Genomic DNA, 23692 nt, shown 5'->3' with positions numbered 1-23692 from the left:
TGCCGAAGTTGTGGAGGGTGCTGCTTCCTGGCTCACTCCCCTGCCTTGCCCAGCCCGCTTTCTTACACGTCCTGGACACCCAGCCCAGGGTGGCAAAGCTCACAGCGAGCTGGCCGCATTAGTCGTCAGCTAAGAAAATGCGCTACAATCTGGGAGCAACATTTTCTGACTTGACTTCCAGAATGACTCTAGCTTCTGTCAGTTTGACATGAAACTAGCCAGCACCATTGACCCCTTGTCATCCTGACACACAAACACATGACCAACCATTCAACTAGAACCTTTATTTCTCATTTGTCCCCAGGATGGCATGTTAGCGTCACGTATAGTCACAGGGCTGGTACTAGCCTGGGAACTAGGCCTTGCATTGCGTCCAGAGTTAGTTCTCCCCTTCCGCCGTGTGGGTCCTGGGGATTAACTCAGGTTGGCAGGCTTGGAGCAAGCACCTGCACCCACTAAGCCATCTTGCTAGTCCAGGGACACTTCAGAGACAAGGCCTCACTATGTAGCCAGTCTCATGACTCCTCCCTCATGATCTTGACTGCTGGGCTTAGGCAGACAGCACCATGCTCGGCTCAGAAACCATTTTTATTGTATTTGTAGTTTAAAGATCTTCAGGCCGTGCAGGTAGTGCGAGTCCAGCCTCATGTTGGATTAGAGGAAACTGTCTCCATCTCCATTCAGATCTTCATTCCCATTTTGTACTCATGGCTCTTGGCTCTTCTATTTCTTCTGATCTCTATTTCCCTTGGAGAAACTGCCGTGTAGCCGGTATTTCAGAGTAGACCTTTTGCCCGCTGTCCTTGCTGTCCTGCTTGTGCCTCTGCCCACACATTGCGTGGCAGGTGAGGGCATTCGGTGCATAGCTAAGTGATTTAGGGGCACCAGGGAGAGCCAGAAGTGGGCACTCCCCTGCCATTCTCATGAGACAGCCAAGAGAGCTGGTACCCCGAATACTTCAGCATCCAATAAAGGACTTCAGTTTTCCTATTTTTCCCTCTTAAGCTTTAAGACTTCAGCGTTTTTCTAAGGGTCTGAAGATGACGTTGGCACCAGCCAGTTGCTCCCAGGGTTTTCCAGCCCCATAAACTGGCAAATTAAAACCATGCCTGAAGAACCTTTACTGCCCAGTGGCACTGAGAAAGTTCTCATGTTGATTAAATTGACCTTTCCCGTGGCTCAGCTAAGAATAGCAACTACAAAACGTGGAAACTGTTTAGGACACCATTAGCCCCCAGCTTATGTCGCCACTAAAGAAATGAGATAATTGTTTGCTTATGTGCAGAAGATGCACTCTTCAGCTCTTCTCATTGTTAGAGTGTTCTCGCCGGCCCTGTGTTGGTTTCAGCTGCTTCGTCTTTGTGCCCCTCTGTTTTGTTTGGTGTCTCTTGGAGCTGCTCACAGTGAGCCGTGCCAGGGCCGTACACATGGAAGAGAGATCGCTAGTTCACCACTGCCGTCCTTAAGGTGAAGGACTCAGCGTAACAGCACTTTCTAAAAATGTGTGTGTGTGTGGGGCCTGTGCACCATGTATGTGCGGTGTCCTTGGAGGCCAGAGGAGACATTGGATCTCCTGGCATTGGAGTTACAGATGGTTGTGAGCCGTTATGTGGTGCTGGGAATTGAGCCCCTGTCCTCCGGAAGGGCAGCCAGTGCTCTTGACCAGAGCTGTTTCTCCAGCCCCAAGAACACTTGGGTTTTACAGTTCCTTTTTGATATGCTCTGCCTTTTACTTTTTTTTTCTATATGGACTTTTCGATGTCTTTCCAGGAAAGGGTAACTGCAGATTCGTTTTTTCTTTTTTCTTTCTTTCTCTACCTCCCTCTTTCTTTCTTTCTTTCTTTCTTTCTTTCTTTCTTTCTTTCTTTCTTCCTTTCTTTCTTTTTCTTTTTGTTATTTTTATTTTATGGGCTGGAGAGATGGCTCAGTGGTTAAGAGCATTGCCTGCTCTTCCAAAGGTCCTGAGTTCAATTCCCGGCAACCACATGGTGGCTCACANGCTTAGGAATTAGTTTTAATTTTCATATTATCTCATTAAAATCGTTTGACAACAGGCCCAAGAATGAGGCACTTTTAGAAATAATACAGTCGGGGCTGGAGAGATGGCTCAGTGGTTAAGAGCATTGCCTGTTCTTCCAAAGGTCCTGAGTTCAATTCCCGGCAACCACATGGTGGCTCACAACCATCTGTAATGAGGTCTGGTGCCCTCTTCTGGCCTGCAAACATACACACAGACAGAATATTGTATACATAACAAAAAAAAAAATAAATATTTTTATTTTATGTGTATAGGTTTTCACCTGAATGTATGTGTGTGCACCATGTGCCTACAGTATCTGAGGAGGCTGAAAGTAACTTTTAAAAAGTCAGTCTGTCTGTCTTCTTCCTGGGTTGTTAGGCCCTGGCTCACCTAACCTCCTTACTTCTCCAGGCATCTCCTGGCCAAAGAAGTTTGCTGAGAGTGTTTTTATCCTGGAACGTTCTTCTCGGGCCTTTCCTGTAGTTACACGCTCTCTAATCATCCTTTCCGTCCCAAGTGAAGCTTACCTTCCTCCCAGATGCCATCTAGGCTGCCTTGATTGGCCCTCGCGTCTGCGTGCTCCATCGCCGTTACACCTGTGATTATTCTGTTGCCTTTTATTAGATGCTTTAAAGATCCTTCTACGGTGGGAGGCTTTGTTCACTTGCCGTGTGCCCCCCCCCCGCCCCAGCTCAAGGCTGTCAGTAAAGGAGTAAGGGCTGCAGAAGGGGGGGCGGTGGCTTGCACACTTTGCAGAAGGGTGGGTGGGGCTTGCACGCTTCCATACCTCCCTGAGGTGAGCTCCTATTCTTCCACTCCCTATTGTGTCAGAGCCTGGCATTTTGAGCTCAGAAGGGAGGAGCTTGGGCATGTCCCCCTTCTCACAGCTTGGTGTAGGTGAGGCACACTGTTCCCAAGTCTGAGAGCTGGGCCTTTGTCATTTCCCTCAAAAGCGAATCCTTACTTGTTTGACTCAAGATTTCATCTCAGCAGCTAAGGATGGGAGAGTTGCAGAAGAGGCCCAGCCTCCACAGGGAGGCCGGGTGGTGGAAAGCTCTGGTCTGGAGTCACGCGAGCTTGATGGGGTCCCTTCCTTGCCTTGTGGCTTTTGGCCCTCAGCTCCCATCTCTCTTACTTCGTAGTTCCTTTGAAGTCTCAATAAAGGACCCCGTGGAAAGCATTTAGAGCAGCGCTGGCTCCTAACGTGCTAGCCCCAGCAGTTCCCATTCCCTCAGCCTGCCCTGCCTCTGTGGGGAGAGATCACGTGACCGTTGGCTCCTCGTGGCGTGTGATGTCCTGGGAAGGGAGAGGGACTGAGAAGACAAGGTTCCAAGCCTCAGGAAAATCAGTCCATACCACTCAGGCCTGGGCCGGGACAGCATGAGTGTCCTGTGCTTGAAGAGGCCTGGGGGAAGTGTGGCAGTCATGGGGAGGGCTGGGAATTTTAGACCATCCTATTGTATGCTCAATAGTTTGTCATGTGTGTGACAAGCCCCACAGGCCGTGGCAGCTTGTTCTGTTTTTGCTGATGCCGGGGAGGACAAAGTGCTGTTTGGATGGTCCTCCATGCCCAGCAATAACCAGGGCTCACGGAACAATGCTGATAGCCGCCTGGGGAAACTAGCCTTCCGAGGCTGCGTATTAAATAAACCCCGTGCAGGAATGGGGCTTTGGTCTCAGACCCAACTCACTCTTAACTACTTGAGTTCTGTGGGTACTGACCTACAAGCGGTCTTTGACACCCTCCCCCCCCAGTGGTGATCTCTGGCTGAGCTGCTGCTTATGGAGGGGCTTGAGTGAGAGGAGCCATGGCGTTTATGAACTCTTATATTGACTTGTGGATGCCGTGTCGGAGGTGTGATAAGGCAAGGGGTTTGAAGAAACCAGACAGAGCCTGCACTTAGCATGCAAGTTCCATTCCCAGCACCCAAACCAACCAACCAAACCAAAAAGCCGTAAGATTAAAGATGTTACAGGTCACGTTAACTGTAGGGCAGTCATGTCGATCACCCAAAGTCTTGTTCCTCTGAAGTGGCAGGACTGAGGTGGAATCTAAGCCTGCCAGGTTCTTTTCCTACTGCAGGGCTGACTGGCGGAGCCCACTTCTCATCCCTGTAACCCTCCTTGGTCTTCCTTCATCCTCCTTTGTATCTTGCATGCTAACAGCCTCTCTACACCCTGTCTTCACTGCCTGCCTCCTTTGCCTTTTCATTCCGCAGAGGGGCAATTCCCTAGAACAAGACTGGTGCAGAGTGCAGGGGGTGTCCTGCCTTTGGGGATGAAGGACCCGTGCAGAGCAGGCACGGGGTGGGCTAGGCAGTTGACTTAAAGTGGGTTTGAGGAACTGGGTTAAGGGGTGCTAAGACAGCTAGCTCTGCACTGGAGCCCAGCAGCAAGGCAGAGTGGAGGGGGGTCCTGTTTCTAACAGGAGTGTGGAAGAGCCAAGAGCAGAGCCGACACCAGTAGGTCTTCAGGGCGTTACTTGTTTAGATTTCAAGTGTGTTTGTCACACGGGTCATGTCGCTGCCTGAACCCCAGGCAGAAGGCTCTCTGGATGTATTTGCCGGGGAAGAGGAAGCATGCCCTGTTTTAAAGCTACATGAATACTTTAAACTTGCTTTTCAAATTAGTGTCAAAAGAGTGGCATTGGCAGGACTTGGTGAACTTGGAGAGACTTGATATCCTCATTAAAGAAGTGGTTTGCTCTGAAGCCAGAGTGGCTGGGTTCTGGGAATGTAGCAAGTGCCACTCTGCTGTCTCCACATGCACCATGCCTCTGAGAGGCCTCTAATCAGACAGCTGCTTGCTAGTTAGCATCCTGCTTTCACTGGGCTCGGGACGCGAGAATAAAGAACCTGGCAATGCTGTGAGACTCGCTGCAGCCTTTACTGCCCATTCGTGGCTTCCTTCGGAGCTTGTTCATCCTGAGGTGTAAGAGTTCTTTCTTAAAATTAGTGTTGTCTTCTCTTCTTGTGTGCGTGTGGGTATGCACACTTATTCTGTGTGTGTGCACATGTCACAGCACACAGACAGATGTCAGAGGACAACTTCGGTGAGTTGGCGCTCTCCTCCCATCGTGGGTTTGGAGGAACAAACTCAGACTCAGTTTAACCATTGGGTCATCTTGCTGGCCTGGGTAGAAGACTTTAAAGAGCTGTGGGAGCCCTGAAGGTGTGTGGAAGAGGTGTGCCCTGCGGAAGGATCTGGTACACAATTGTGCCTGTTTTCCTGTCTCCTCCTGTAGCTGCCTGGCCTTAGATGCTTTGTTTATGCTTGAAGCCAACGTAGTAAGGCTAGAGCTGGCCATGTGACTTGAGTTTCCCCTGGCAGCCGTCTGCCGGGATGGATGCCAGTGGGCAGGGGCAGTAGATGCAAATGTTACCCATCAGGTTGCGTTTCTTTGCTCGAGCAGGGTTTTTCTTCATAACTTTGAGCTTGTTAAAGTTAGGAACAATGTTTTCTTTATCTCTGTGTTCCACTTACCCAAGATGGTGCTTGGCACAGACTGATGATAGTAAATGAAACACTGAAAGCCAGGTATGGCAGATGGCTTGTGGAAGTTTCAGCATACGTGTGTGAAGTTGCTCAAAATACTTCTTAGCAGAGGTTAAGGTTAGTTAGTATGTTACTTCATTCGTGTGTGTGTGTGTGTGTGTGTGTGTGTGTCTGTGCACGGGTGTGCATGGGAAGGCTAGAGGCTGACATTTACTGTCTTTCTCAGTTACTCTCCACTTCATGTTTTTAATATATAATTTATTTTATGCTCACTGGTGTTTTGCCTGCATGTATGTCTGTGTGAGGGCACTAGAAGCCCTGGGACTGGAGTTACAGACAGTTGTGAGCTGCCATGTCAGTGCTGGGAATTGAACTCAGGTCCTCTGGAAGAACAAGCCGGTGCCCCTAACCACGGAGCCATATCTCCAGCTCCTCCACTTCATTTTTTGAATGATGGTCTCTCACTGCACATGGTGTTTACCAAATCAGCGAGGCTGGTTAGCTGGCATCTTCCTGTCTCCATCAGGTCCTTTATGTTGTGATAGGCTCCTCATCTTGCACCTACTCCTACCATGTTGCTAGAATTGCAGAAGTGCACCACCATGCCCAGATTTTTATGTGGGTCCTAGGGATCCAAACTTAGTTCCTAACGCTTACACAGCAGGCACACTGCCAGCTGAGCTATCTCCAGCCTCTGCCTCCTCTTTGACACAGATACTGTATCCTAGGATGAACTTCGCTCACTGTGAAGCCCAAGCTGGTCTTGAGCTCAAAGCCATCCTCCTGCCTCAGCCTCCAGAAGTTTAGGCTTACACATGTAGCCACCATGCCTGGTTGGCATTTCATAGCTTTAGTGGGAACTAGATTTTAAAAGAGTTCACTCCCATCCTCGTCCCCCAATGCTATGAATAGAATTTGGCAAAGTGCTACGTGGTTGCTCGGCAGTGCCCTTTATGTAACTGCCCTGATGAGGGACCATGTGGATCGTGGCTCAAGTCAGGACTTTCAGGACATCATCCAGTAAGTAAAAATGCTCTAGAAAATTGAAGTTTCTGGGCCTCCTGAATAGGTTTGCCACTTTTTTTTTTTTTGAGTAAAGACTCAGAGGAAATGATTTTGTGGTTTTGTTTTGTGTATCTGTTTATTTGGGGTTTGTTTTTGGGTTTGTTTGTGGTAGGGTCATGTGTAGCCTAGGGTGACCTTAACTTCTGAGCTTCCTACCCCTACCCCCTAAGTCCTGGGACCACAGGTGTGCAATATCATGTTGGGTTTTGTTTTGTTTTTGTTCTTTTGTTTTTTGAGACAGGGTTTCTCTGTGTTATAGCCCTAGCTTTCTTTGAACTAGCTCTAGTTGTAACTAGAACAGGCTGGCCTTGAACTCACAGAGGTCCTCTGCCTCCCAGGTGCTGGGATTAAAGGCCTTTGCCACCACCATCCAATTGTGGGTTTGACTTCAGCACAATGGCTATGACTTAATGTACTGTTATTTCAGCCAGCAGTTGCAGTCACCAGCCTGCGTTTCTGGCAGGAGCTTAGCAGCTCAGGCAGCAACCTGGTGGGAATTCTGTTCCCATAGGTACTGGCTCTGTTGCTGCTAAGGTAGCTTTAACTGAATCTCTATTACTCTCTTTATAAATAAGACTCGAGATTCAAAGGCTGGGGTGAAAACCTGCTAGCTCAGAGAGGCTGAGTAGCAGCTAGCTGGCCAGCTTTCTCTCCTTGCTGGCATCATCTGCCAAAGAGGGCATCCTTCGGCTCTGCCAAACAAAAGCAGCGTCACTCCAAATTCCTCTCGGCTACTTCTGGTGCTTCTCTCCAGTCTTCTGGATGCCCGCTGATACTCTGTGATTGCTTTCTGTCAATTAGTTGCTGATGCAGCCTCCTGACCCAAGATTAATTTTATTTAATTAATGCCAAGTGCTAACTTGGGGTTCACAGTGAGATAGAATATCCCCCAACACCATCACCCGCGGTTTTTGCAGTGATGGGTTTGAACACATGGTTTCATGCATTCTAGGCAAGTATTCTGCCAACTGTGCTACATCCCCAGCCCATGTTTGCTTCCAAACCATCTTCTGAATCTTACTGTTAGCAGTCTGGGAGGGAGTTTGGAAGGGAGATCTGAATGACTGAATGGATGGTAATTCTAGCGTCCTGTTTGCATTCAGTATTCCGGAAAGTTTTATAGAAAGTGATTTCATTTACTGGTCATCACAGGGGGATCGTCACCTTCCTGGCAACTGAGTTCGGCACTAAACATGAACTGTTTTTCCTTGGACATGGAGTATGCCTCCTTATCCCCCTCCCCCGTCCTGTCTGAGGGGAGCCTCACTTTTTACCAAGTGGCTTTGTGTTTTATGACCCTTCCCTAATAAATCAACCTTTGTTTTTCTAAACTCTGCTGTGGTCAGGTCTTTTTCTTTTCTTTCTTTTCCATAACGGGTGTTCGGAAGACAGACAGACAGATGACCGAGGGGGGTGGGGCGGCAGACAGTGGGCACACGCTGTCGTGTAACCTGCTCCATTGCTTCTTGCTTTTGTAGGATAAGGAAGCCTGTGTGGGTACCAACAATCAAAGCTACATCTGTGACACAGGACACTGCTGTGGACAGTCTCAGTGCTGCAACTACTACTATGAACTCTGGTGTAAGTCCTTGCCCAGGGGGTTCTTGGCATCCCAGGGTCCCGGTTACTGCCTCTGCTCCTTGGGAAACCGCGGGCTGGCCAGCCTTTTCTGATTCTCTTGGGGACAGTGTTGGTGAGTAGCATCTGCTTCCGGGTTGCGGAAGTGATTCCTTTCTAGAGGAGGAGGGCTTGGGTACCCTCTGGGCACCGTGGGCTGATGATGGGAACGCAGTCTGCCTCTCCAGAGGTCAAGGTTGTCAGACAGGGCTTTTGCCCAACACACTTTGTACCCTGATCGTTTTAGAACTCAAATGAGACAGTGTTGACGGCCAGACAGAGTGGGAGGATGGGGAGAGCAGGCTCAGGTGACTGACACAGCCGAGGTTCCCACAGCTGCTTCTCAAAAGAAACAACCGCGGACTGTTTGCCCAGACGATTCTGAGCCCTCACCCCTGCTCCGTAGAAAACCAGACATTGGATCGGCTTGTCAAACCATGCCCTTACTCCCACTGTCCCCTATGGGCCTTTCCTGCCCTCTCCCCTCACCCACTCCTCCCAGTTAGTGATATGGTAGGAAAACAGCTAGGACCAGTATTTGATCTGGCAAGGAGATTGGACTCCTGGCTGGGAAGTCTCCCTCCCTGTGAAATGCAACGGTCTCTGAAAGCCAGCATGGGTGGGTCATCAAATAGGACCTCTTCCTTACCCTTCCCTTTCCAGGACGAGTGTGGGAAAGGACAGAGCGTCGAGATCCCCACCAAGCTCCCGTGTATATAAGCAAGAGGAGGGTACAGAATTGCTGGTTTAGAAGGCGCAGGGCCGAGAAACTGGCTAAACAGTGCCGAGTGCCAAGCAGGTGGACTCACTGTGTTTAAATGTTTTAAAATGCAGATAACCACAGGGTTCAAATTCTCCCTTCCACCCCTTGTCAAAACAAAAGGCGAAGCCGGGCTGCCAAAAAGCACAGAGCTCCAGCTTGTTTTTCTGGGGCCTGGGCCCAGCCGGCACCGCTTACGGAAAGAAGCGGGGTTGCTCATGGCCCCATCTCAGATTGACAGAACCTCCTGGGCTGCGAGGGAGAGCAAAGCCCGGGCCAAGAGGTGGGCCAGTGGCAAGGGCTAAGAGAAGCAAGTGGCAGGAAGATTGTCTGGGAAGAGAGGCTTCTGTCTCACTTCTGTCCACAGTCATCTGGGGAAGTGGGGAGGCCCAACAGAGAGAGAGCAGCCTCCCTGTACAAGTGGCAAGGCTTCCCAACTCCGGGTGTGCGGTGGGGGTGGCGGAGCGCCAGGATGGAGACCACAGAGAGAGGCATTTGGAGGCCTGTGCCCAGTGGTGACTTCTTGGGCTGGAGATGCCCAGTGCGTATTTTTCTGTCCTGTCAGGAGCCATTTCCCCTCTAAAAATCATTACAGGAATCACCCTAGGGAGTCTGCAGAGAACCCCACACCCATAATTATGTTCTATTGACAAAATCTGCCTCACATCCAATTAACTGTTAATCTGTTAGCGGAACCCGCCTCACATTCCAGCTATCCAGGGAACCAGGTGTGGCAACTTGTGACCTCCTGGCCTACCTGACCAGGACCACGGGGCGAGATCCCGTGCCCTGCCCCCCATTCCTTACCATATATAAACTGTAACCCGTCCCTAATAAACGGAGGCTTTGACAAATCTGCTTGGCCTCCTTCTTCTGTCTTAGCTCATTCCCTTCCAGGTAGCGCCCCTCCGAGACCCTGGAATAACTGATTGCAGGGTTGGTTACAAACCCCTAGACTGAGTAACCCACCCAACGCAATCGACACTGTCCCTCCTATGAGATTCTTAGTTCTTCCTCCTTATTTGGGGCCTGGCTTTTTCAAGAAGTGCACAGGAGGGGACTGGAGGGTTGGATCAAGCTGTAAAGTTCTCAGCAAAACAACACATGCTCTTTTATTGGTTTTTTGTTTGTTTAAGATACATTTTTTCGTATATAGTTGGTCTGGAAATGGCTGTGTAGCTCAGGCTGACCAAGAGCTAAATTCTGTTATCTCTTCCTCCCAAGTGCTGAAAAAATGTACTTCTTGTGGTTGTAACCCGTGTTCCCTCTCACTGCCTTTCAGTTTTGCCAGAAATGCAAAAGTAACTGGCATTGAGTTGGTTTCCTACCTCTTGCCCCCCTTTCTGTGGGAGAGAAAACTGAGCCAGTGATCACTGGCAAGGTCAGACGAGGCACCTCTTCATTTCACAAGAAAGGCCCTGGGGGCAATGCCGTTCCCACCAGCCCTTTTACCTCTGCTGAACTAATTTTGCCTGTGTCCTAAGGACTGACGTACACACAATGTACAGCCCCACAGCCCACGGGTACATGCTGACCTTGAGTTTTGTCCAGCAAGTTTTCAGGTTGCTGTAACCTGAACCAGGCCCTGGGCCCATATGAGGTGGGAAGAGATGTTTCTGTTTGACCAGCACATTGCCTGAGACCACAGAAACCGGTTTGTGCTTGGATTCACACTCTGCTGCCAGTCATTCCGCAAACCCGTATCCCAGGGGTCTTAGGCCGCAGTGTGTAGCAGAGGCATATTTAAACACAGGCCCTACGTATGAGCTAGATCCTGAGAGTTTGCAATTCTAGCAGGCTCTCAATTGATGCCATAGCATCTTCTAACTCAGAAGTGGGTGGGGCATACATAACTCTTACTTTGGGAAGTAATCAAGCCAGGAGGTGATGCCGTGTGGGCTTGCAGCACCGAAGAAGTATGGGGTAAATGCCACATCTGCCGGCTCCTGTTCAGAAGGAATTTGCTTTGTCCAGACAAGACCTGGGTGGCGTGTGTGGAAAAGGTGGCCTTTGAGTGCTCCTCGAGGGTTGAGCGGACTTAAGCACGTACCGGAGACTGCTCTTAACCAAGGCACACCCACGCCCCGAGCCTGTGAGGCTTGCCTGGGAGAGGTGGGCTATAGGAAACTTGTATAGATAGCATTATAGTAGGGTCATCTGCACCTGGGAGGTACTCAGGTTGTCTGCTCGCCTTGGGGCTGGGGGCGTTCAGGAATCACTCTGTTGTTAGGGGCCGTGGCTGTCACTCTCGTCTCAGGTTGTCTAAGGGCTGAGCTGGAAGGAGGAGGGGCACAGATCACAGAGTCCCAGAGAGCTTCTCTGCAGGCTTAACGTCCCTGAAACAGGCGGAGCAAGGAGACTCCAGAAATCCAGGAGTACCCTCAAAAAACAAACAAACAAACAAACAAACCAAACAAAAACCATGAAGCAGGGTTCCGGGTTCTAGTTTGAGGCCCCTGGCCATTCTCCAGACCACATTTCCCAGGGAAAAGTCAGTGTTGGACTTTCTGTCCCTGAGGTGATTTGGAGGAATTTTACTCAAGTTGTTTCCTGGGACATGAAAGAGACCGTTAGCAACCCACTTAATGCTAACGGGCTAATACTCACTCACTGTGTTATTTTAGTTAATGTATGAGGAGCTGTCCACATTTGTGAGGCACTATGGGATTGATGTTCCAACACACAACTTGCACAAGTACAAGTTAATTTTATTTCTTTTAAGTTTATTTTCAAAGGACAGTTGAGCTGATATCATGGCCAACTTACGGCACTTAGCTCTAGAGCACATTGGCTATCAAGGAGTTACCCTCCAAGACCCTGTTGAAGCACAGCTCCCTGGTGACCCAGTGCCCTGGACGCGGGCAGGATGATCAGAGCACAACAGTTCCTATCAGCGGACACAGCACCTTGTTCACAGCAGGGGCTCAGTCAATAGGAGTGGCCAGATTTTTCCACAGAATTTTGCCAAGAACAGAACCTCGAAGCAGACTTTGGACTTGATCCTAACCCATGTTTTTTATGGAATGGTTTTCAGGGTGGGGTCAAAGAGGATTTCGAGGAAATCCTTGCCATCTGTGATTAGCCTGTAACAGCAACAGTGTTAATAATAAGCCAGAGATTGCTCGATACACAGGCATGGCTTGGAGTAGTTCATATATGTTCTCCCGGGCCTTAAAATGATCAGAGTTGTTAGAGACCATTGTTCTCCCATTTTACAGGCAAGGGGAATAGACACAAAGCCCCCAGGGTCACAGGTCTTTGAGAACTGGGATTTGAACCTGTGTAGCTGTGGTTACCCCTATAGGACTGACTTACAATTCAGATGACAGTATAGTTCTGGAATCTTCATTTCCCAAATTCAGAAATTTTGAGCAGCGTCAGGGCAGGAGTTCCCAGCGAGAACAGTCAGAGCCAAGGGAGTCTCCCCTGTCCTGTGAGAGGAAGGGGCTAAGTATGTTGTGGCTCCCTGGTGGGGAATTTCCCGTCAGTCGGGGAGTAGCCTTTTCCCAAGTCTGTCATGAACTCTGGGGCACGTGACTCAGCTCCTACGTGGGACTGTGACTGTTCTTACAAACATGGTTTCCATTTAGCTTAGCCTGACACATGCTGCACACAGCAAGGCCATGACATGGGGAGGCAGGGAGGAGTCCTCTGGGCTGGCGTGTGTTTGGGGACATAGGGTAGAGAGTGTCTTTTTTGTTTAGTTTTGTACTCTTGTATGAGTTTGATTGATTCAGTTTCTCAAAAATTTCTTCCGCTAGGTGTGGTAGCACACACCTGTAATTCTAGCACTCGGGAAACAGGAGGATTGCCCTAAGTTTGAGGCTGCATCCTGCCTCAGAAACAAAACCAGTAAAACCCACCTTCTCGTATTTCTGAAACCTAGCTAAATTTTAAAATTAGTCTCTTGGTACTAATAGAATAACCCATCACTGCTTAAAGTCAGTTTCCAGCCGTGACCAGCGCGATTCCCAGGACAGTTTAGTCTACGCAGGCCGTGTCAGGATGTTCTGTCTGCTGTTCCCTGTCCCGAGGTTGACAGCTGGTGTGCCGCAGGACCTCTTCTGCCCCTTGTGTTTGCCCTTGTTTCCAGCCACGCAGTTCTCCTGTGCTCTTATGTCAGATACTCAGATACGGTTTATCCAGTCTGAGACCAAGGTGCCGTGTGTCAGGTGGGCAGTGCGGGCTAAGGCTGCCAGTGTGGCTTGTTGGCGAGCATGTGCTCCAATGTGCTCCTGAATTCTGTCCTCAGGACCATGAACAAGAGAAAGAGAGAGAGGGAGAGGGGGAGTGGGGGGGGGGGGGGAGAGAGAGAGAGAGAGAGAGAGAGAGAGAGAGAGAGAGAGAGAGAGAAAGTATGCGTATGGAGTTTCACTGATGGTCACTTACTTTCATTTCCTTATTTCCTTCTCCCCTACTTGCCTGTTGGGCTTCCTAATCTTTCCATTTTGTGGTTTTGTTTTTTTTTGTTTTTGTTTTTGTTTTTTTTTTGAGAAAAAAGAAAGCTTTTCCTATGCTACTTCAGTTAAGAGGGCCTCTGCATTGTTTTATATCAAGACTCCGTTTAAGAATCCTCAAGAGGTAGACTGCCGATCCCAGACTGTCATGGTGGAAAGAGAGAACCAGTTCTACCCATTTGACCTCTGACCTTTATCCATGTGCACAGAATAAACAAAAATGTAACACAACCTTTTAAATGATTCCTGATAAATACTTCAATCTTGAGTAGGAAACACTGTAGGCACACTGTGGCGGTCAGGGTAGGCTAGGTTTCCTGGAACACAGGTCCAAAATCCTAGTGCCCAAAACTGACAGGCTTTCTCATTCTTACTGTGTGTCCACTGAAGGGGAAATGGGGCTTTGTTCCCGCTGGAGTGTGTCTCACAGCCTAGAGCCAGACACGACTGTCTGGGGTGCTGTTGGAAAGCCGACGGGAGGTGTCACACAAGAAACATTCTAGTCTCTCAGTGGCACGCCACTCATGATTTCTGCTGTGGGTGGAATTAGTCCCATATTCCCACACACACATAGAGGCTGGGAAGTTCAGCCTTACCTGTGCACCCAAAGGCAGAGAATCAGGAATCTTCGGTGAACATGAAAGGTGGGGTATGGGATTTCTCTTGTTTGCTGAGATGGCCCACGTTAACTCTGAACTGAGATAGACCTTCACGCTGGAGTGCAGGTTACAGGCATGTGTCACTATGCCCGGCTGAGATTTTCTTTACTTAACAGCTGAATTTAAAGCAAAAGTCACAGAAGTTGAGAATGATGCCTTGGATCACGTATATTATAATATAGAAAATGTAGAAGATGGGGAAATACTGGGAAAACGATCCAAGTAAAAATAACGTTAATTACTGATTTTAAAGCTGAGCTGTGGAGTGAGGGTAGGAATAGGGACCAGAGGGCTTGGTGGGAGGATGCTCACTTAGCATTCAATCCCAGGGGAAAGAAAATGGTGACCTAGAGCAGCGGTTCTCAGCCTGTTGGTCTTGACCATTGGAAAACACTTTCCCTCTGGTCTCGGGAACCAAGAACACTGCTCAGTAGCAAAAGCACAGTTATGAAGCAGCAACAAAAATAATTGGTGGTCCCCACAACATGAGGAACTGTACTGAAGGGTTGCAGCATTAGGAAGGTCGAGAACCACTGGCCTAGAGAGATAGTTCGGTCAATTGTGTCGAGCACTTGCTGCTCTCGCTGTAACCCCAGCTCCAGTGGGCGCAGTGCCCTCTTCTGGGCCAGAGAGATGGCTCAAGGGGTAAAGATGCGCTGGCCTCCAAGGCCGACAGCCTAGGACTGACACCCCATAGTTGTTCTCCACAAGCTACACACACACACACACATACACACTCTCCACAAGCTACACACATACACACACGCGCGCATGTTTGTACTTTTCTGAAAAGAAAAACAATACACTGTATTGTGTGTCTTCTCTGAATGGTGTCAGATATGCTGTGTACAGAGTACGCTCTGGACACGTGATTTCAGCCCTCGGAGGAAGGAAGGTATTGATGCCAGCTTGGCCTATATAGTGAGGCCCTGTCTTAAACAAATAAGCCCCCTTCCCCGGGGGCTGGAGAGATGGCTCAGCAGTTAAGAGCACTGACTCTTCTTCCAGAGTTCCTGAGTTCAATTCCCAGCAATCACGTGGTGGCTCACAACCATCTGTAATGAGACCTGGTGCCCTCTTCTGGGTGCAGGTATGCATGCAGGCATAATATATGTAATAAATAAATAATCTTTTAAAAAGCCCCCAAATAGCCGGGCGGTGGTGGCGCACGCCTTTAATCCCAGCACTCAGGAGGCAGAGACAGGCGGATCTCTGTGAGTTCGAGACCAGCCTGGTCTACAGAGCTAGTGCCAGGACAGGCTCCAAAACCATAGAGAAACCCTGTCTCGAAAAACCAAAAAAAAAAAGCCCCCAAATATGGCTTATTAAATACAATTAAACTCTATGACAACTTAAAAAGATAACGGCAACTTGCCATATTAGGCTGTTAGCACACTTCATATTTTAAGTTAATTACATTTATTGCCATTCTATGGCTTCATAGACCTTACTAAAATTAGAATAATGAGAACAAAAAAGTCATATAGAAAGCACTGGGATCAGCCAGGAGTGGTGGCACACACCTGTATTCTAGCCCTTGGGAGGTAGGGATGGGAAGATCAGGACTTCAAGGCCAGCCTCAGCTGCATAGTAAGTTTAAGGCCAGCCTATGCCATGTGAGACCCTGTCTCTAAAGGGGAGGTTACTTTATGGTGTTAATAAACGCTCATAAAGTACCCCCTGATTTCTGCACTGGAAGTTACTCCCAGACCTTGCACGTACATAAATTATCCTCTGACCTTTACACACATATACACAGCATCTACACTGATACATTATACACACATAGGGTAATTTAAAAGATGTTTCACAATCTCATGCATGCACATACGTGTTTTTTGTCAAATCCACCCTACACAGTACCTTTTAGAAATAAATGTATCATTTGAAAAAAACAAAGCCAGCTGGAAGGTGGTGGCCCAGGCCTTTAACCCCAGCACTCAGGAGGCAGAGGCAGGAGGATCTCTCTCTGAGTTTGAGGCCAGCCTGGTCTACAGGGTGAATTCCAAGACAACCAGGGCTACTCAGAGAAACCCTCAAAAACAAGCAGACAAAGAAAAGAGAAAGAAAAAAAGCTTAAATTTCTCATAATGCTCTCTCGCTGTTTGGGGCTGGAGAGATAGAGGGCTTAGTGGATAAGGGCACTTGCTGCTCTTGTGGAGGACCTGGGTTCCGGTCCCACCATCTGCCTGGATTCTCACAACGTCTATAACTCCATTTCCACGAGAGCCAACTCCCTCCTGACCACCAAGGGCACCAGGAAAGCAAGCACTCACACATATACATTTTTATCTATTTATTGTATATCTATTTATTTATTCATTTATTTAATTTTATTTTCTAAGACAAGGTTTCTCTATATAACAGTCCTGGCCGTCCTGGAACTTGCTCTGTAGACCAGGCTGGTCTCGAACTCACAGAGATCCGCCTGCCTCTGCCTCCCGAGTGCTGGGATTAAAGGCGTGCTCCACCACCCAGCTATATACATTTTTAAGAGGTCGTTATTCTTGTGTTTTTCCTTCCAATCTTTCTCCCATATATGTCTGTATATATTTAAGCAAAAGTGTACCATTAATTTTTTAAAAAGTGTTGAAAAGCCTTCTGTTCAGAATTGAGGAGGTGTTCTCATCCTGGGGTCTCCTGAGGCAGTGGGAAATGAGAGGGCTGTGGTCGTCTACTCCACACGGCCTGGAGTGGAGGAAGAAAGGGAGGTGGCCAGTGTCCTCTGCCCTGGCAGGTTTAAGGGGTGGTGGCGGGAGGGGGAGTAGTGGGTTGTTGAGGCAGCAGGAGATGGAATTATACCCAATTATAGATAACACAGGAAGCCATTTACACTCTCCGGGGAAGAGAGGGCCTGAGGCAATTAAAACTTTTCCATTTCTGTTTAGTGATCATGGTTTACAGAGCCACATGGGAAAAGCCTCAGCTTGTCTCTCATCAGGTGAACCCTAAGATTTCAGGGTTTCTCTGAAACAGCTCTGACTGTCCTGGAACTCTCTTTGTAGACCAGGCTGGCCTTGAACTCACAGAGATCCACCTGCCTCTGCCTCCCGAGTGCTGGGATTAAAAGCGTGGGAATCTACTGCCTGACTGTAGAATTCTTATGTGCTGGGCTGCTCTGGAATCCCCCGCAATTGCAGGTCTTCTGGGTTGGGACAGAGGAGGGAGCCAGCAGCAGAAAGGCTCAAGTATTTTGTCTAGGGTCTCGTATTAGTGTCCACCTCATCTAAAGCACAGACCCTGGCAGTGTGCTGAAGTGATTGATGGGCTTGACCCTCCTTTCCTTCCCATTCCCTTCCTTTTGTCCTGAGCATATTTGCCTGTAGCAAAAAGATATTTAAGGAGGCTAGAGAGATGGCACTAACCTCTTCTTCCAGAGGTCTTGAGTTCAATTCCCAGCAACCACATGTTGGCTCACAACCATCTCTAATGAGATCTGGTGCCCTCTTCTGGCCTGGAGGGACACATGCAGACAGAACACTATACATACTCAATAAATAAATCTTTTTTTTTTTATTGTTTTTTGAATGTATGGTTTGACATAAAATGACAGGGTGAGGCCTGCTGTCTGTGCCCAGCTGTGAGGGTACTATCTAGACCTTGATCGTGCCCAGTCGTGAGGATACCATCTAGACCTCGATTGCGAGCCGCCCCATCTCGCCGGTCCTCACTGTGTGTGCCCAGCCGTGAGGGTACCGTCTAGACCTCGATTGTGCCCAGCTGTGAGGGTACCGTCTAGACCTCGATTGCGAGCCGCCCCATCTTGCCGGTCCTCACTGTGTGTGCCTCTCTGTCTTGCCTCCCCAACTCCCAGGGTTCTGGCTAGTGTGGACCGTCGTCATCATTCTGAGCTGCTGCTGCGTCTGCCACCACCGCCGAGCCAAGCACCGCCTTCAGGCCCAGCAGCGGCAACATGAAATCAACCTGATCGCCTACCGGGAAGCCCACAATTACTCAGCGCTGCCATTTTACTTCAGTACGTTCAGCCCAGATCACCATACCCCGTCCTCGGGGGCTTAGTCGCACAGAGCCTGCCCCCGAATGGTCCATCGTGGTTAAGACGCCTGGCCAAGGTTGCCCTCTGTTGCCACACTCAGGGGCTCTCAAGTAGAGAATCACACAGTGGATCAGGCTATGGTCGTGGTCCCCAAAGTCCTCAGAGCCATTCCCAGGCTCACAGCAGCTAGATCTCTGACCCTTTAACAGACCACATATACATGTATATTATACACACACACACATATACACACACACATAAACTAATACAGGGTCTCATGTAGCCCACACTGGCCTCAAATTCATTATATGGAACCCAAGAATGGCCTTGAAATAGATTTTTTTTTAAAGATTTGTTTATTGCCAGGCAGTGGTGGCGCACGCCTTTAATCTGCACTCAGGAGGCAGAGGCAGGAGGATCTCTGTGAGTTTGAGGCCAGCCTGGTCTACAGAGTGAGTTCCAGGACAGGCTTCAAAGCTACAGAGAAACCCTGTCTCGAAAAACTAAAAAAAAAAAAAAAATTATTATGTATGCAGGGTTCTGGCATGTAGGGCACCAGATCTCATTATAGATGGTTGTGAGCCACCATGTGGGAGCTGGGAATTGAACTCAGGACCTCTAGAAGAGCAGGCAGTGCTCTTAACATCTGAGCCATCTCTCCAACCCTCTGGATTTTTTTAAAAGGCACATAGTCAATGGAAGTCTGTATAATTTTAGTGGCTTGAGATCTGGCACTCATCCGCCTGAACCCTCCTGTTTGACTTGCTGCCATGTGGGTTCCTTATAAAGTCTCAATGGAAGAGACAGACAGAAACTTGGTGACGTAACTAAAATCCTGATTCTGGAATTCCCCATACTGTGCTCTCATGTGATCCACGGAGGCCCCAACCAGGCATCTTGTCTAAAGCCATCGGGCACATTATACAGAATAATAGTGTCGTAAATGTTCGGGCTCCATAGCTGGAGGGTAGCTGCTTAGCCTGGCGCCTTGGGTGTGTACAGTAAGTGCTCAGAAGATGCTCGCAGCTGCCGTTGCAGTTTTGAGATAGATGGTCTGAGCCTCATGACATTCGGCGTGCTCAGGAGGAACTCACCTGGCATGTATGTGATGTGCCTTGGTGACAGGGGCCCCTCACTCACCGCTCCCGAGCCGAGTCAAGGTGCTGCCTGTCTGTCCTTCCAGAGCATCTTCAACCGCCCTGTAGTGACAGAGGCAGTCTGGATTCCTGACCTTCAGGAAAAAGCCCCGCACTTGAGATACCTGTGGGGGGGGGGGAGGAGAAAAAGAGCGTGTGGTCCATAATGCTTACGTTAGGGCCCTTGACTGAGGCCTAAGAACAGACGGAGGACACAGACTGAGCAAGAAATGTGGGGCCAGCACCGTGTACAGAGCCTACCTATGGACCCAAGTTCAGTTCTCCCCACCATAGAGCAGAGTAACTCAGGATCAGGCCAACAAGCTCCCTCTTCTGGCAGCCTTAGGTACTGCACCTAAGTGTATAGGTTCAACGCTCTCCTTCCTTTCTCTTGCCCGCTATTCCCCTTCCCCAACACAAAACAAAAAAATGGAAGCTTTTTCAAAGGAAGAAGTGTGGGGCTTGTGTGTCCTGGGAAGCAGGTTCGTTCTAGGAAGAAGCCAGTTCACCACACCTGCCTCCCCTTGTCCCTTAACCCCAGGAAGGCAGCATCAGGGGTTCTCAGATGACAAGAAGGACCGTCGGGTCACACCCACACTGTTCTTCCTGTAGGCCGGTGGTCCTTACCCTGTGGGTTGCAACCCCTTTCACAGGGATCACATCAGATAGCCTGTGTATCAGATATTCACATTACGGTTTATAACGGTAGCAAGTTTACAGTTGTGAAATAGCAGCAAATAGAATTTGTGCTTGGGTCCCCACAACGCGAGGACCCGCTAAAGGGTCGCAGCATTGGGAAGGTCGAGAAACACTGTTGTAGGCAGTTGCTAGTCCCCTCCGCTTACCCATGGCCGCCACTGATGGCTCTGCTTCCGAGGTGGGAGGGGACAATAGCAGGTTCAGTGTGCACTTTGTTAGGATGCTGGCCACTGCTAATCTCTCCTCTGTACCTCCTTGTTCTAGGGTTTTTGCCAAACTATTTACTACCTCCTTATGAGGAAGTGGTGAACAGACCTCCGACTCCTCCCCCACCATACAGTGCCTTCCAGCAGCAGCTGCTGCCCCCTCAGGGTGGCCCTGCAGGCGGCAGCCCCCCAGGCGCTGACCCACCCCAGGGCTCCCAGGGGGCACAGAGCAGTCCTCTGTCTGGACCCAGTAGAAGCAGCACAAGACCCCCGAGTGTCGCTGACCCTCAGCCCTCTGAAGTGCCCGCTGACCGGGAAGCCACCAAAGACCCTGGAATGGAGTCCAGTGGTTCAGTGGCCGGCCACGGGGAGCTGGACCCAGGGGCCTTCCTGGACAGGGATTCGGAGTGTAAGGAGGAGCTACTGAAAGATTCAAGTTTGGAGCATGGTAGTGTACCCCCCGACAACAAAGACAAGACCCCTGGCCGACATCGCCGCTTCACGGGTGACTCAGGCATTGAGGTGTGTGTGTGCAACCGGGGCCACCATGACGATGGTCTCAAAGAGTTCAATACTCTGATCGATGATGGCCTGGATGGGCCCCTGGACTTCTGTGACAGTTGTCACGTACGACCTCCCGTTGACGAAGAAGAAGGGCTCTGCCTGGCCTCTGAGGAGCAGGCTCGAGAGCCTGGGCACCCCCACCTGCCACGGCCGCCGGCATGCCTACTGCTCAACACCATCAATGAACAGGACTCGCCAAACTCGCAGCGCGGCGGCTCCCCCAGCTAGAGCAGGCCCTGCCTGCACCGGAGAGCTTGACAGACAACCAGGAGGGGACACCCACAAGAGAAGCATTAAGTGACTTTGAGAAGTGGTACGGCCACTTTGTCCTTTCATTTTTTTCTCCCCTCCCGTCCCACTTTTCCCACGTCTCCAGGTACAAGTTTGGGGTGTGGATGTCTCCTCTCCCCCCACAAAAGCACAGTGTTGTAGAAGACCGAGAATCCGGTTCTGGGACTCATTCCGCACCTCCCTTTTCAGAGCTGTATCTCACCTACCTGCTCGGCTGAGAAACGTGTGTCTGGAAAGCCCCCCCACCCCGGACTGGGGCTGGGCTCCAAGATGGTTCTCGGTGACATAGTGGTTTGGAAGAGACCTTCGCTATGTCTCAGTCTGGGAGAGACAGTTTATCTTGGCCCCGAGTGAGGGAAACTTGGGCCCGTGGCTGTCACCTGTGGCTGCCAGTGTCTGCAGAGCTGGCATTGGTCTAACCCTGTGGGAGGGTGAGAGCCAGTGGGCGGGTTGGTGGGGGGCTTGTATCTGGCAAGCCCCAGGTAGAGAGTGCACCCCTGCATTGTAGAGGGGGCCCTTCCCAGCAGGCTTCGGCTGGCTTCAGCCTGGTTCAGGTATAGACGCTTACCCTGTGTTCTCTGCGTTTTCCTTTGAAACAAATAACCAAGGCTAGCTGGAAACAGCCGCATGGGCGGACAGGCAAGAATCCTCTTCTGTACGAGGGAATTCTGCAGCTCTCTGCAGGTTGAGTTTCCAAGAGTCTGGCTATAATGTTGGGCCAGCAGGAGAGAATGCGGTAGTCCTGACCCTTCCGTGAGTGGAGATCTAAGTCTGATGTCTGGTAGAGATATGGCATCCTCCACTTCTGCCCATTGTCTATGCCCAAAGGTGCCCAGTGGTCCCCGTCCATCCTGAATGCAATCTGCAGTCTCTCCCTGTCCTCTGTAAGCAGATGGACCGAGGAGGTTGTGTGTCCTGGGCAAGGCAGCCTCGTAGCCTGGCCCTCACATGGTATTTTCTCTTGAGTTATCCGAGTCTGTTGTTTGTGTTTGTTTGTTTTAAACTGACCACTTAGAAGGAACACTGTTGTTATCTGTGCTTCTCATGGCTGCCCCCGCCCCGAACCTACTGGAGAGGGGTGCCTTACCTGCACAGCCTGTGTAAAGAGTCTCTCAGGCAGGGGGTGACAGTCACCTCCAGCAGGACCTTGGGGCCTGGCTGCCATCACCTGGCTTTGGTAGGAAAAAGGAGCCTAGAAGCAGCTGAAACGAACATTCCCCGCCCAGCCCTGTCCATGCAAGGAGGGTGGTCCCTTCCCCGCTCTTGAACGATGATATGTAGACTCTGCACCGTCCTTAGTAATGGAAGGAGAAAGGAAGAGAAAGGTCCATATGTAAACACACACACAGGTCCGAGGTCCACGTGTAAACACACACACACAGGTTGAGGCTGTGAGGTGATGTGTGTCCGCATTTGGATGCCACAAACCAAAATCCTTGTCGAACAAAAGTGAAGTCTACACAGTGATGTTGGATGGCGTGTGTGTGCGCGTGTGTGTATGTGTGCATGATTGTGTGAGTTGTATGTGGCCCCGAGCCCTGTGTTCCTGTGAAGATACTTTGAATGACCATTCTGCTCACGTTAGCCACATGTCTGGAGCACATCTGGCCCTCTCAAGGTAATTTATTTTACGCGTTTACTGTTTACCGAACAAACGTCTGACTGTACTCCGGTGTCGCCGGCAGCGCCTCTGATTGCCAGCGACACTGCTCTCCAGGGCGAGGCTTCTTCCTCAGCCCACCACTGCGATTGGCCCAGTGCTCCACGGACACTCAGAGGCCTACATTCTGTTCCCTGTGTGTGGAAATGTATTCTGAACGGGTCTCCCTCCCTCCGCTGCGGTCAGACAGCTTGAGTCTTGAGTGACAAGCTTGGACCGGTTGTGGCTCAGACGTCGGCCTGCCCAGGATCACCAGGAGTCCCTGGCAGACACCTCGATGCCACAAGCTTGCACCTCCTCTGCCGAGGTCTCGAGGGGTTGGTGTGTGGCCACAGGGCCCCGAGCTGCAGCCCTCACACACTTGTTAAAGTCCCAGACAACTCAGAACTTACTCTCCCCAAAACGAATCCCTCTTCAGTTAACTAGCGATGAGGTGGAGCCCTCTCCAGTTTCTTTTCCCTGGCAGGATGGGGAGCTGACCTGACTGCGGACTGGCTTCACTACAGCGCCCACCAAGATGGCAGCACCACAGTCTGGGCCCCTGCTGCCTCAGGCCACACTGGCGCTCAGAGCGAGCACAGGAAATAGGAGTTAGGGGCCAGGGAGATTTGGCTGAGTGGGGTTTCCAGGTCTGTGGGAGGAGAGGGTAGGCAGAGGGTTTGGTGCTACGGTCAGCTTTGCAGCCGCTAACACATTCCTGTGCGAGGCACATGGGCGTCCGTCAGTTATTGTGAATATGTGTATCTTAAGCAATAAGAGTCCACTGCTCTGGGTCCCTGGGCAGTCTGGGTGACACATATCCTGTGCTGTGATCGTTCTGAAGACAGAGTGGCTCTAACCACTGTGAGAAGCCCTAATAAAATCAGTCCCAAACGTCCTGCCGCTGTTTGCCTTGCCACACTTCATTTCTGTCTCTTCCTCCTCAGACTCCAGGTCACTATCCTGCCAAGACCAACCATAGCAGTCAAGGGCAGGGTCCTGGGCCAGCAGTAGGCAGGGGTTGCTGCTGAGTCCGTTCTTGGTCCTGAGGAATTTCTGTTGCTAATATCAGAAATACTCTGTGACG

The 23692-nt window shown here is 50.1% G+C and overlaps 2 protein-coding genes and 1 long non-coding RNA gene across 11 annotated transcripts in view; 2 read left to right on the top strand and 1 right to left on the bottom strand.

Moving 5' to 3' along the window:
• Wbp1l (WW domain binding protein 1 like) overlaps positions 1–23503 on the top strand; it is a 57429-nt gene extending 33926 nt beyond the window's left edge. For 5 of the 9 annotated variants that reach the window (XM_050146493.1, XM_050146501.1, XM_050146456.1 and 2 more), the window contains 3 exons: positions 8059–8273; positions 17888–18049; positions 20170–23503. In XM_050146493.1, the coding sequence (XP_050002450.1) occupies positions 8150–8273; positions 17888–18049; positions 20170–20903 (1020 nt within the window). In that variant the 5' untranslated portion in view covers positions 8059–8149 and the 3' untranslated portion in view covers positions 20904–23503. Of the gene's footprint in view, positions 1–6243; positions 6536–8058; positions 8274–17887; positions 18050–20169 lie in introns of all 9 variants that reach the window. The other 4 variants (XM_050146466.1, XM_050146476.1, XM_050146483.1 and 1 more) reach the window with 2 other exon arrangements.
• The window catches only part of Borcs7 (BLOC-1 related complex subunit 7), a 172979-nt gene that overhangs the window by 109618 nt on the left and 39669 nt on the right, over positions 1–23692 (top strand). The window lies entirely within an intron of this gene.
• Positions 13412–17929, bottom strand: LOC126504339 (uncharacterized). The gene is made up of 2 exons (XR_007592559.1): positions 17815–17929; positions 13412–17708 (listed from the first exon to the last, which is right to left on the bottom strand). It is a non-coding gene; the product is annotated as an uncharacterized lncRNA (long non-coding RNA).

Source organism: Alexandromys fortis, unplaced genomic scaffold (genome assembly GCF_014885135.2).
Source record: "Alexandromys fortis isolate MF-2015 unplaced genomic scaffold, M_Fortis_MF-2015_v1.1 scaffold_16, whole genome shotgun sequence".
Taxonomy (NCBI): Eukaryota; Metazoa; Chordata; class Mammalia; order Rodentia; family Cricetidae; genus Alexandromys; species Alexandromys fortis.
The sequence above is the reverse complement of the archived record's forward strand: the minus strand, read 5'-3'. Positions and strand labels throughout refer to the sequence as shown.